Source organism: Trichomycterus rosablanca, chromosome 7 (assembly GCF_030014385.1).
Source record: "Trichomycterus rosablanca isolate fTriRos1 chromosome 7, fTriRos1.hap1, whole genome shotgun sequence".
Taxonomy (NCBI): domain Eukaryota; kingdom Metazoa; phylum Chordata; class Actinopteri; order Siluriformes; family Trichomycteridae; genus Trichomycterus; species Trichomycterus rosablanca.
This window is the reverse complement of record NC_085994.1, coordinates 9,779,351-9,793,445: the sequence shown is the minus strand read 5'-3', so window position 1 is coordinate 9,793,445 and position 14,095 is coordinate 9,779,351. Positions and strand designations below refer to the sequence as shown.

Sequence of the window (14,095 nt, the reverse complement as noted above, 5' to 3'; positions counted from 1 at the left end):
ATATTTACTGAAATAATGAAGTGGGTTGGACCTGACACTTCTAAAGCTCCCTGATTGCCTAACTTATTGCATAGTTTTGATTTTAACAAAGTTCAAGTTTACCAAAATTTTTATTTTAGAAAAAGGGTAACTTTAGAAGCATAAAACAAAATACAGTTACAAAGAAAGATTCTGAATCCTTTGTAATAGAATTCTACATGAATTATTTGTATTTTGAGTACATTTTACAAGTCAATGGCTGAGGAAATGTTGTTCATGGATCATCTACATCAAAGATGTTAAACCAAAATTGGCTTTTTAAAAAAAATGCATTTTTAAAAAGTTGCATGCAAGAACTTGAAACTATTTCCCCAACAAAATGGCAAAGAATCTAGCCTAAGAAGGCTAAAACAATCTTTTTTTTGTTTAAATTCTAAGTATTATGTGTGCTGTAAATCTAACAAAGCAGTTGACACCATTCCCACTGTAAAATTTCTTTGTGAAACCATCATGTTATAAATACACTTTGTGGCAGCAGAGACTGATAGACTGGTCAGGACTGATTAAACATAACTGGTATTCAGTAAAAAAACAGCATTGATATAAACCAGTACAATATCTACGGCATGATCTTAACATTGCAGTACACTAGTGCTCCCCCAGATCACTTGGTATAACTTGAAAATGTTCGAAAAGGCGAACTGGACAAAACTGCATCACATTGTGCATTATTTAGACTTATAAAAGATGACTAGATGCACTTAGTATAAGTGGCTCATACAAAACAACTACATAAAAATGACAAATAGTTTTATCATTTTTATGATTCACAAACTTTCTTGCAAACGTTCACTTTTTATAAAACTGAAATGTCTGTGTGGTTTGATCAAAGGGCATCAAAGGGATCAAAGACATGTAAATGTTGCAGGTATAATTTCACTGTGGAAAGCACCTTAAGAATGTGAATAATTGTGGTTTCGAGTCAATGTGGCACATCCTTTTCTTTTACAGTTCACAAAAACATAGTTTATATCAGATATTTTTTATTGACTGAGTTCAGCTTCATGGAGTGATTGCATCAGGTTTCTGTTCAGTGTATAATTTAAAGCCTGTCTTGCCTGGGTAAGATTTAGTACTTCTCTGTGATGTGGAGTTGAGGTTTGAGAATGGTGTTTCAGCTATTCTTTATCTCTGTTTAGACCTGTCAGAAATACCAGACTCTTAGCTCTGTCACATAGCTGAAACCAATTTGAAACCAAAGGGGGCTAAGTTCATCCTTTAAACAGTAATGAACGAGTATAAGATGACTTTGTGACAGATTTAAGACAAATAGTTTTTCTTTTGCTGTAGGAAAGTATCCAATCCAGCTTAACTTAATTAAGAACTCATCCAAAGATGGTTAAATATAAAAGCAGACCACTTGTCTGACACAAAATACATGGACATCAAAAGATCACATCTAAAACTATGGCCAATGATAAGGCAGTGGGCTACCATTTGCTGCTGTAATAGCCACCTCCCTTCTGGAAAGTCTCTCACTTCCAATCAGCAACAAGATTATAAGAAAGATTGGGTACTGATGTTGGGCAATAAGACTTGGCTTGCAGTCAGCATTCCTATTTGTCAAGGTCTTGCTGCTGAGGTCAGTGCTTTGTGCAGGCCAGTCAAGTTTTTCCACACCAAAGCAGACAAACCATTACTTTACTGACCTTGTTTTGTGCAAAGCACTGTCGTGCTGTAGTCACATTCTAAAGAATGTTAGTCAGGTGATTTTCTGATTTAAAATTGAAAAAAGTAAGGTAAATCTGAGGGCTAAAGGCTTAAACCTTACCACCACCAAACAGCCTTAATTCTGAGTTGCTGAGGCTACATATTGACTTATTTGTAAGTACTGTAAGTTGGTAAAGCATGTTTCTTTTTTATCCACTACATACTGCAGAACTTGCCAGTCTCATTCTGTAAACCTATGTAGCGTACTCCTTTGTTGCTAAGATGTGGTTCAGAAATATAATGTGATTTATGAAAGCTTTTCCAGCTGACCAGGCAGCTATAGAAAGACATAGGACCACCTAAACTGCACAGCCCTTTACTGCCAAAATACATCTCAATAGAATAAGCATGGATGTATGCCTGATTTTATTTAACGTTTTGCAATGGGTGCGCTTCACTACCTGAGAGAGCAAATTTTCTATGACATACATCTCTGAATACATCTATTAAAAACAAACAGTCCAATAGAACATATAGTGTACTATAACAGGCTGGATAATGAAAATGCTACAGCTGTATAACACGGTGGATCTGGGAGTTGAGACACCTGTTAGGAAGCTCGCGTTGAGACTACAGGAAGAGCAGCTAATAAGCACTTGACAGGGCAAGAGGTATCTGTCAGATTTGTGAGGCTGTCCAGAAGCCCATATAATGGGCTGATCTCTCTAAAGGAAATGCTTCAAGCATAATTAAGGTTTAGAAAAATTCAGTGCCTGAGGAAACCTTTTCTTGTAAATTAAAAAAAATACTTTGACAGGTCTGGGTAAACAACATTTACAGCATTGGTGAGGATGAAATGATGTGTTGCTTGACAGCTCCCAGAGACAGGAGAGTTCCTTCAATAAAATGTCACATGTATTCTTGACGCTGGTTTAGTCTAATGGTAAACAGTCCTGTTGAGTTTCATCAGTAGCACTACAAATAAAAGCAAGTGGTAAATACTGCACTCACCTATCACTTAGATCTGTTTTTAGAATCAAAAGCTTGAAGTGAAAGCAAGAAATTATTTTTTCATAGTGCACAGTAGTGATTGTGGGAAACGATGAGGTGAACAAAAGGCTTAGGGTGGCTGAGAATATTCTGAGAGGCACACACAGAGGAATCATGAGGGATCTTGCTGGTTTCATCTATGCTGGAAGACAAAACAGGGGTGGGGATTGGGGGATTTATTTACACCCCACCGATTAACTATAGCACAAAGATGTGTGTGTGTGTGTGTTTGTCAGTACGTGTGTGTGCATGAAGATTTGAGTTTGCACTATAATATTTATTTTAAATTTTTTGGCAATTTTCCTGCATTGTCTTTTTACATTTTCTGCCATTTGCACAACATCAACCAGTGGGAGATTCGTACAGGATGCTGTACTGTGTATGAAAGGTGGGTCCTTACTTGTGACTTAACCAGCAGAATTTACTGTTTCAGCAACAATTTAAAGAAACTCCTAACCTCCCTGTTTTAGAAACGGCCAAGTGTGTCTGTAGAGCATACAACCAGACTGCACCTATGAGATGTGAACTCTAGAGCACAATCTCTCTAGGGTGGTATACTTGCATATTAGACTCCTGTACCCCACCCCCGCCCCCCCAGAGCCAACATACAATGAATCCCTTGACTTTTTGCACACTTTAGAGCCTTGTGTGTTTGATTTCAGACGTAGATTATTGGCATTTCTATTCATCAATCTACACTTAATCACTCATAATTTCAAAAATAATTAATCAAAAACTGAAATCTCTTAATATAAAAGTATTAAAAACCCTTTAGTTAAATTTTTATAGAGCTTCTTTGGCAGCAATCACAGCTGCACATCTTTGGTACCTTTTGACAAGCTTTGCACACCTTCATTTAGGCAGTTTATCCCATTCTTCATTGCAAATCTTCTCAAAACTTTTAGAGTGAATGATGGGTTCTTTCTTACGTCTTTGACCAAAATTATTGAGAGCACTAAAGTTCTGGGAAAACTGAAATCCTTAGATACTCTTCAACATTCTTGCCCTGGTCTATGCCTAGTCACAGCTTCAAATATTATAATTATTACAGTGATCCAAAGACGGTTTGGATTGTTTTTGTCCTGATAATGCAGTGTAATGCATCGGCCTTTAAAGACCCAGAAGTGTGCCTTTCCAAACTATGTCCAAATAATTAAAAATTATTTAAAAAAAGTTCTAGACACAACTTAAGGATAATTGAAGCAAATAGGATGCACCTGACCACAATCTGAAGTGCAACAGCAAAGGCTAAGAATTTGGTGAGTAAGTGACATCAGTTTTATGTTTTATATATATTTTTTTTAAAAGAAGCTTTTACTTCATTGTTATGGGTAATTAAGTGTACATTAATAGATAAATATGGCAATTAAATCAAATTCAAATCCTTAACAAAATAAAATAGACAAAATGTCATGGGGTCTGAATACTTTCTGAATTCACTCTATTTTGTGTATTTAACAAATTGCATTGAAATAATTAGAAAATTAAATGACTCAGTACCAGTTATGAAAGGTTACATATTTTTAAAAATATGCAGCTTAAATAAAAAGTTCACATACACCTGTAAGAAATGTTATACCAGTCTTGTGATGGTTATCTGGCAACCATGATGAAAATTAAGGAGCAGTCCTGAAATACTGTATCCTAAAGTGACTTTCTCAGTCCCTTGATTTAAATTCCATAAAAAAATCTTTGGTAGGAGTTAAAAAATAGTTGCAGCATGAAAGCCATCAAACCTTAAAGAGCTGGAAGCTTTTGTGTGAGGAATGGGTGAAGATTTCATGAAGAAGAGGTGTCAGAAGCTTGTTAGCACTTAGTGAATTTGCTTATTAGATGTTATTGAGGCAAAAGTACTGTATAAACTAGAACTTTTTCATTTAAACTTAAAATTGTCAATTTATGTTGTCAAAATGTATTCTCTGTGTACTGATACTTGTTGTATTTTTGTTCAATTCTGTACACATCACAATAATACCTTTTTAGATAAAGGAACTGAATTTTTTTTGCAATTGTATTTATTAGTCTAATATCTTAGCTTTTTGTCCGACTCAGTTCTATAGCTTTCTGTTCTATTTTATCTTTAAAATGTACTCCAGTTGTAAGAGGTTACCACACCCAAATTCATAAAGCTCTCTGTCAGGCTCCCTCTTTTGGTCAAACACTGGCATAACATCAACATCAACATTAAGGGAGGCATTAAAAAGTGTTGTTGAACGCAGACATGTTTGGATTTTTTGTCATATTTTAATCCAGTTGTAAAGATTATTTTAAATATTACATACCAAGATCAGGAAACATATAAAACAATTCTGCTTTAATAGAGTGACTTTTCTGAAATGTATACAACATTATTCGACATTTTTACAGTTTTATTTATTTTCTAAACAGAAATTAAGAAGGTAAATGTTATAGAAGTCCATAACCATTTTGGTATTACAGTAAATTACATTTAAAAAAAGGATGGACATAGTAAAAACAAAAAAAGGCATTAAAGTATTACATTTTTAGCTTAACAATGCATCAAGTGTTTATCAGTTGGCTATTGATGGTAAAAATTAAGACTGAACTGTGTCCGTTTCAACCAACATCTTATGTCACGGTTTATCAGTGTTTAAAGTCAGGAAAGCTTAGGACATTTAGGTGAGTGGGAAACTGGTGCCAGCCATCTCATGGATTCCCTAAAAATACATTATACTAGGAATTTGTCTTGGTGATGTACATGTTCCACACATAACACAAGACTATACAAACATGTTATACTTTTAGGTACTGTACATAAGAAATTACATACTAAATATACTAAATGGTTAAAATTGGGTACATGTATAATAAAAAGACATAATTATAAAAAATTTTAAATAAAAATTAATTGATTAATTAAGTTCTTAAAGTGTCTAGTCTATAAAAAATTTACAGTAAGTAGAACTGAATAGTCTGATATGGATGTTTATAATGATGCTATAGAAATGATGATATACAATATAAATAGTGGCATGTGTAAATGTTTGACATCCTTCCAGTTGTAAAGAATTAACAAATTAATTAACTTGTTAGGCTTTATGTGGCTCATCTGGACTCTGGATTAGATGTTGTTAGCTAATGAAAATACCAAAGTATCACTTCTCTCATTCTTTAAAAGTTGAGCTTACTTATTATTAACCATAAACTTCTAGCAGTCTACAAATCTAAAAACAAGGCTATTTGAAAACCTAAATAGCAGAGGAGGGCTTTAAATATTAAAATGCTAGCTGCAGTTTTCACTGTCAAAAATATAATTAGGAAATGTAAGTTAAGGGAAAGTGTGGAGGCTGAGGCAATATCTGAAAGACCAAGAATATTTTTAGATGAAACAGTTCATATGCTGGCCAGGAAGACAAGGCCAACATACAAAAAGAAGTGAATACCTTTTTAGTTTATTATACTGTGCATATGTATACTAAACTGATCTTTGGAAAAGTTGCCTTGAATATGGAATAAATCCAGGTGTCCAAAACTTGTAGTAATGAATGCAAGAAGATTTGCTATTGTAACTGCAGCCAAACAAGCATCTACAGAGTATGAATTAAATGGTGTAAATAATTTTGTAATTACGTTTTTGATTTTTATAAAAAAACTCTAAAAAGTTGTAATTAATTGTAGATTCATGGGTAAAATTGCATTTATTCCCATTTAAAATCAAATTTACATTGCATATGTATCGACGGTGGCAAAACCATATCACTGATAAAATTTGGCTTGTAGTGACACTTTTTAAGAAACCAACTACTGGTTTAGATCAGGCAGTCCACATTTTGCAAGCTTTTGGAGAGGGGAAGGACGTTGTCAGTGACATGAGGCCCTAATGTGCAACACCAAAACTACCTGCTGCACCACTCAATGCTACCCATTGAAGTACATTTAAATTTAATTTTGTGATTTACCTTCCTCAATACATTCTTTACCACATGATATAAGACATAATAGATGTGTAAAAGGCTTGATAGATTTTTACCTGTTAAACCTTTGGCCCTTTCTCTTTTGAAACTCATTTTCATCCACAGTCCACACAGCACCTTTTTCTCCATCCACCCTCACAAAGCATTTATGAAGGCTCAGGTTGTGACGTACAGCATTCTGGACAAAATACCCAAAAGATTTACTGTAAAACACTATCATTAAAATCTAGAACCATCCAGCAAGAGGTTGTAGATATTAGTTCAAAGGTTAAGTTTGTTTTTTATTCAATATGTTAGTACTGCCATCTAGTGGACACGCATCCGGGTCTGACGTACACAGCACTTTTCCACCAAAAGATCCCTGGTTCTTGAACCGGTTCTGTTCAGGTTTCTTCGAACCTTGGTGTAGAGAACTGACCCGCTTTTGCACCAGTTTTTGGGAACCAAGTACGCGTCATCAACGGTGGGCGTTACATGAAGAAAGTAAAGACCAGTGATGTGATGGCGGAGCGTGTAGATTATGTGCGAGCATTTGTGCTGTTGTTACAGATGTTCGTTTTTATGCAAAAAGCTTCGCTCAACTGTTGGTGATAAGAAGACATAGACGTGTTTGTCGCAGTTGTTGTTTTCTTTAGTTCATTGACGTGAGAAGCGTTTTGCACTTCGCTCTCACCGCCACCCTCGGCACAAATAGCCAATTTGCTCAGTGCTCAGCTTCAGCGATAAAACATCACTAATGCTAAATCCACTGTAAAAGCTCCACATGTATCTGTGTTTAGCTGTATTAACTTCACGTGTGGTGTTTATGCAGCTCGGAGTTCTGAGTCCTATTCTTGGGAAAAGTCGAAAAAGCTTCACTTAAAAAAAGCATAACGTGGCTGAATGTACTAAAAGTACTACACAGAAACCACTCAGTTTTTCTCCGTTATTACTGGTTATAAGTGCTCTGTACTGCCCAAATTCATGAACTGTATTCGTTTTTTTAAGTAGCCACCTTTCCTGGTCAATGTCTTGCCTGGTGTAATTTTAAACAAACAGTGCAAAGTTAAGGTTATTTTCGTATTATCACAAATATACTTTCAAAATTGTGGGTTTTTTTTGTAGGGCTGCTCGGGTGGTGCAGTGGTAAAACGTACTAGCCCAACAGTGCTGACATCTCGAGCTCTCGAGTACAAATTTCAGCTCTGCTATCAGCCAGCCAGGCGCCTGTACAGACACATGATTCACTGTGTGTCTGTAGGGGAGGGACAGTGGCTGAAGCAGGGTTCCTCTTTGCTGTGATATGAAAGGACATGTGCTATTAATTCAAAAACAATTAATTCAGCCAGTTTAAACAATGTTCTTAAATTTAATCTTCAACTTGACACCACCCAGTATTTGTATAGGGCATTATTTATTTACTTATTTATTATTTATTAGGATTTTAATGTCATGTTTTACACACTTTGGTTACATTCATGACAGAACAGGTAATTACCGGTTACACAAGATTCATCAGTTCACAAGTTCAATATCACACACAGTCTTGGACCATTTTGTATCTCCAATTCACCTCACTTGCACATCTTTGGACTGTGGGAGGAAACCCCCGCAGACACGGGGAGAACATGCAAACTCCACACAGAAAGGACCCAGACCGCTCCACCTGGGAATGGAACCCAGAACCTTTTTGCTGTGAGGCAAAAGTGCTTCCCACCGAGCCACCCTGCCACCCTGTATAGGGCATTTTAAGAAATGAGAAACATATTTTCTGGTCAGGATCTCATGTGATCATGAAGGAACTGATTCATGCAGAATGTTTGTTTGATTAGGAATTTAACATCATGTTTCATACTTTTTGGTACATTCATGACAGGAACGTTAGTTACTCATTACACAAGATTCATCAGTTCACAAGGGTATATTGAACACAGTCTTGGACAATTTAGTATCTCCAATTAACCTCACTTGCATGTCTTTGGACTGTGGGAGGAAACCGGAGCACCCGGAGGAAACCCACGCAGACACGGGGAGAACATGCAAACTCCACACAGAAAGGACCCGGACCACCCCACCTGGGGATCGAACCCAGGACCTTCTTGCTGTGAGGCGACAGTGCTACCCACTGAGCCACTGTGCTGCCCATGCAGAATGTAAACTGGCTTCACTGGCTTCACTGAAGTGGGTTGGTTGGGTTGGTTGGGTTGGAGTGTATTCCAGTATGGTGCATTACCTTCCAAGTGGGAGTATTGTGTCGGAAGTAGAAGAACATTCGAATAAACCAGCTGTAGATCTCATTCAGGGCTCTTTGCTTCTCTGGTGCTTCTAATATTGACTGCAAAAACAAGCATAGAAATATACATTTTATAACAGAATCCTGGAAATATACATGTTTGCATATTAGGAATGCATAAAATAAGTAGTAACATACCCATCTGATGAGAAAGGCATACGTATACGGAGGTCTGATGTTGACATATTTGTAGCATTCCATACTGTTAACAAAATCTATAACAGACATAATCATTAAGAGATTATTTGGACTGAAATTAAATGAAGATGTATTACAATTTATTTTCAGGTTAGACAAATGTAAGTATGCACATGGGTCTGTGTAGCATGAATGCACAGACATGGAAATGATCAAAGCTGACAGTGCTGGGAAAGTCAGCGTGTGAGTAGGTGTTACCTGTCAGTAGGTGAGGGGCGGCCGTGGGCCAGTATTCCTGGCGCCCTGCAACACTGATTGCCCACTCTGCACCTCCATCTGGCTCCTCGGATGGGGGCACACTCAATGCCAGCGGACTCCACCAGCCCAGAGATACTTTCTGACAGAGAGCCACACAAAACACACTGGCACACTTTGTACGGGAGAAACACAGTGCGATGTAAAAACAACGACTGTTCAATGGGAACACGGCATGTAGATTTAACAATCCTCGTAATATTGTTTGGTATTAACAGTCCCGCCAGGAATTTGTATTTGTGTATTCATACAAATTTAAGCAATAATCACAATATTTGCCAAGACAGTTTTGTTTAATTATCCCATCATTTCCGCCAACTGCTTCTTTTCACCTGCCCAAAGGGGATTCACACAGATGCCAGTGCCATGTATGGGGAGTCATACATTGATTTACATTATTCTCTGTCTCTGTGCAGGCATTTTCAACCAGCCAGCACAGGTTATCATTGCAGAAGCAATAAGGCATCCCTTCCGCCCTTCCTCCCTCAGACACAGCCAATCCTGGTTGGCCGATAGCAAAGCTGAGATTTGAACTCAGGAGCTTGAGATCTCAGCGGTGGTAGGCTAGCACTTTAGACTCCTGTGCCACCCATGCACGCCATATAAAAAATTGTCTTTAAAAAATTACAATTTTTATTTGTGTGTTATTAACCAAAAATAAAAGTTGACAATTGACATTATTTTACCATAAACCATAAAAAATTCAATTTTTTTCTACTATCCTAAATGTGCTTGAAGAGAGGGCCAACTGGCATAATTCATACACATAAGCTCACAGAAGCCTATGCTTGTCATATTAAAGGAATTATATTCCTTCCAGCATGGCCAATTAGCTCTTGCCTCCTGGTAATGAATCGCTATTGGCATTCAAACTTGCAAATACTTTTTGCCTCCCCTCTTAAAAGCTACAGTTAAAAGCAGTTTTATTGCAATGTCCACCTTAAACAAGTGTCATAATTTCCTTTTAGAAAAGCTGTGACACCATGAAGTATTTATGATGGTAAAATAATAGTACTTTCTACTAAAGCATTCATTTATATACACCTTAATGTAATTATATTTTTGGAATGTTAGCAGTTTTGCATATAATCATGCACGATAGACCAATACAGATTCTGAATAAATGCCAAAATAAAATAATTCTAAAATAAATTCGATCTTACTGGCTGTCCCAGGGTGTGTTCACTTAGCCTTAGATGGAGCTGCATGGCTTGAAGCTTCTCTTTTTCTTGAACAAGCTGAAAAAAGAAATCAGAATTAAAACAGGACAAAACTACAGTGCAAATAATGGTCAATAATATTATACTGTATATATATATATATATATATATATATATATATATATATATATATATATATATATATATATATATACAGTATATACAGGGGTTAGACAAAATAACTGAAACACCTGTCATTTTAGTGTGGGAGGTTTCATGGCTAAATTGGACCAGTTTGGTGGCCAATCTTCATTAATTGCACATTGCACCAGTAAGAGCAGAGTGTGAAGGTTCAATTAGCAGGGTAAGAGCACAGTTTTGCTCAAAATATTGCAATGCACACAACATTATAGGTGACATACCAGAGTTCAAAAGAGGACAAATTGTTGGTGCACGTCTTGCTGGCGCATCTGTGACCAAGACAGCAAGTCTTTGTGATGTATCAAGAGCCACGGTATCCAGGGTAATGTCAGCATACCACCAAGAAGGACAAAGCACATCCAACAGGATTAACTGTGGACGCAAGAGGAAGCTGTCTGAAAGGGATGTTCGGGTGCTAACCCGGATTGTATCCAAAAAACATAAAACCACGGCTGCCCAAATCACGGCAGAATTAAATGTGCACCTCAACTCTCCTGTTTCCACCAGAACTGTCCGTCGGGAGCTCCACAGGGTCAATATACACGGCCGGGCTGCTATAGCCAAACCTTTGGTCACTCGTGCCGATGCCAAACGTCGGTTTCAATGGTGCAAGGAGGGCAAATCTTGGGCTGTGGACAATGTGAAACATGTATTGTTCTCTGATGAGTCCACCTTTACTGTTTTCCCCACATCCGGGAGAGTTACGGTGTGGAGAAGCCCCAAAGAAGCGTACCACCCAGACTGTTGCATGCCCAGAGTGAAGCATGGGGGTGGATCAGTGATGGTTTGGGCTGCCATATCATGGCATTCCCTTGGCCCAATACTTGTGCTAGATGGGCGCGTCACTGCCAAGGACTACCGAACCATTCTGGAGGACCATGTGCATCCAATGGCGGTGCCGTGTATCAGGATGACAATGCACCAATACACACAGCAAGACTGGTGAAAGATTGGTTTGATGAACATGAAAGTGAAGTTGAACATCTCCCATGGCCTGCACAGTCACCAGATCTAAATATTATTGAGCCACTTTGGGGTGTTTTGGAGAAGCGAGTCAGGAAACGTTTTCCTCCACCAGCATCACGTAGTGACCTGGCCACTATCCTGCAAGAAGAATGGCTTAAAATCCCTCTGACCACTGTGCAGGACTTGTATATGTCATTTCCAAGACGAATTGACGCTGTATTGGCCGCAAAAGGAGGCCCTACACCATACTAATAAATTATTGTGGTCTAAAACCAGGTGTTTCAGTTATTTTGTCCAACCCCTGTATATAGTTAATTAAAAAATTAACACTATATTTCTGAGCATCAGCAAGTGTATTCTTAGTCTTTATGTTATCATGCCTTTTCTGGTCATTTATTGTACTGTCTTTGATATACCTATATTTGTATTGCCATATTGCCATATGTTTAAGTGTATGTATGTATGTATGTATATATGATTTTATTATATTTTTAAGAAAAGCCATAATCATTTGATTTTATTAAATATGCTATTATTTTTAAGAAAGCCCAATATCATTTGATTAAATTAGTAAACTTAAAAAAAGGGTACAAACATTACAAAAAATTTGACTGACATGTAATACCAGGTGTAAACAAACTTCTGACAGAGCCCCTTTGTAAATGAAAATTGTTAATTTATAGAACACCTTTACTTATCATATATACATATACAGGTGTACAGTACAATGATATTCTTTCTTTGCTATCCCAGCCTGTTTGGAAGCTGGAGTCAGAATGCAGGGTCAGCCATTGTACAGTGCCCCTGGAGCAGAGAGGATTAAGGGCCTTGCTCAGGGGCCCTACAGTGGCTGCATGGGAGCTGGGATTCAAATTTTCAATTTTTCCGTTGATAGCCCAAAGCCCTCCCCAATCAAGATAAAGGGTTACTGTAAAAAGAATATATTAAAAATAATATCATCTGTTTCTTAAATAATATCTATTACCAACTAATCAAGACAATCTGGTGCAAAAGAAAGACATTTTCACTTTTCCTCAAAAAGCATATAAACCTTTTTCTAAATTACATGCTTCTGCACATTCCCATACCTGATTTTCCATATGTCTCACTCTTTCTTGCTGCACCCTCCACTGTGCAACAGTTTTTTCACCACAGCTGTGTCCCTGGTTCAGGTGTCTGCAAAATTTGGGAAAATAATTTAAAAAGGACACGGAATGCTGTTGATGTAAATTAAACTAACACACTGCCAGAAGTTCCCCCTTAAGTACAAATACCTGCCTGCTAAACATGAGTGAGTGAGTTAATGAATGAATAAGTGAGTTACAAGCCAGGTCCAGAAGGGTACAATTTCACCAGCAAAATGTTAAGAGCAATACTTTTACAAAATATGATGGATGAATAAATGCTTTAAAAACTAATACAGACTCACTTTAGAAAAACAGGATAGCCCTCAAAGGCTTGGTCACAGTCAGGCCAGCGACATCGTCCATTAATAAACAGGGAGTTTATCACCTCTGACTGAATGAGACTGTGAGGGAACATGTATATTAACATAATTCTCTATGTTGTACTAATTTTTAAAATATCTGAAAAATGTATATTTGAAAGAACTTAACAATATACAAACAATATATAACATTTTTATTTAGACTTTTTAATAAAGCTCATCTGCAGAAGATATAAGTGCCCTTTATTATTACCTGTTTGAATGAGTTCTGGGAATTTTGTGCTGATCAGTTTGTGTGAAAGCTTGACTAGAGCTGAATCTAGTGTCTGTCCCTCCACATTTGATTGCTGGATTGTTTGGTAAGAGCTGAGAAAACCTGTTGTGTCCTGATAAAGAAATATTAGGATGAAAGGGTAAATAAATAGTTAGCCAGGCCAAGATAACATACAATTAAATTATTTTGACTGGAACTCAAAATGGAATAATTTTGGAATTATTTTTACATCATGGATGGACGTTTTGCTCTACAAGAAAGAACTACCTTAAGTTGATCATGGTGTTAACCTCAACACAAAAATGTGTTTTGTAAAATAAAACCCTCTTAGATTACTCAATTATATTATAAGACATTTTTGTGTATCACAGTGTTTTTCCATTTAAAACTTCAATAAATTGCAACATTTTAGCCTTACTAGTGAATATGATACTACAATCCTACTTGTTTTTATCCATGATCAATCAGTCTACGAAGGCTCTGCAGTAATTCTTAAGTTCTCTGTAAAGTGCAGAGCAACAGGCGAACAACAGAGGTTTCAGCAGTAAAGACATTAAGGTTTAAATGAGGATTTAAGACTTAAGACTCAGATATCGTCACTTTAACTGTATTTGTCACTTTTGTTTCAACATTAACTACATTGTTGTT

General features: G+C 36.9%; 1 protein-coding gene across 1 annotated transcript; it reads right to left on the bottom strand.

Moving 5' to 3' along the window:
- Positions 1-5,279: 5,279 nt before the first annotated feature.
- foxp3b (forkhead box P3b) lies at positions 5,280-13,268 on the bottom strand. The gene is made up of 8 exons (XM_062998737.1): positions 13,156-13,268; positions 12,815-12,902; positions 10,563-10,637; positions 9,343-9,481; positions 9,085-9,161; positions 8,887-8,988; positions 6,731-6,852; positions 5,280-5,417 (listed from the first exon to the last, which is right to left on the bottom strand). Exons 1-8 carry the CDS (start codon positions 13,266-13,268, stop codon positions 5,357-5,359), a joined length of 777 nt encoding a protein of 258 aa, XP_062854807.1. The 3' UTR covers positions 5,280-5,356.
- Between the last annotated feature and the right edge of the window lie 827 nt (positions 13,269-14,095).

Bases quoted from the DNA above. Each gene is read 5' to 3' on its own strand.
- foxp3b (XM_062998737.1), bottom strand. From the start codon at position 13,268: ATGTTCCCTCACAGTCTCATTCAGTCAGAGGTGATAAACTCCCTGTTT. The intron at 10,638-12,814 runs GTATGGGAATGT...TTCTTTTTTCAG, and splicing joins TGAGACATATGGAAAATCAG to CTTGTTCAAGAAAAAGAGAA. The intron at 9,482-10,562 runs GTAAGATCGAAT...GCTCTCTGTCAG, and splicing joins AACACACCCTGGGACAGCCA to AAAGTATCTCTGGGCTGGTG.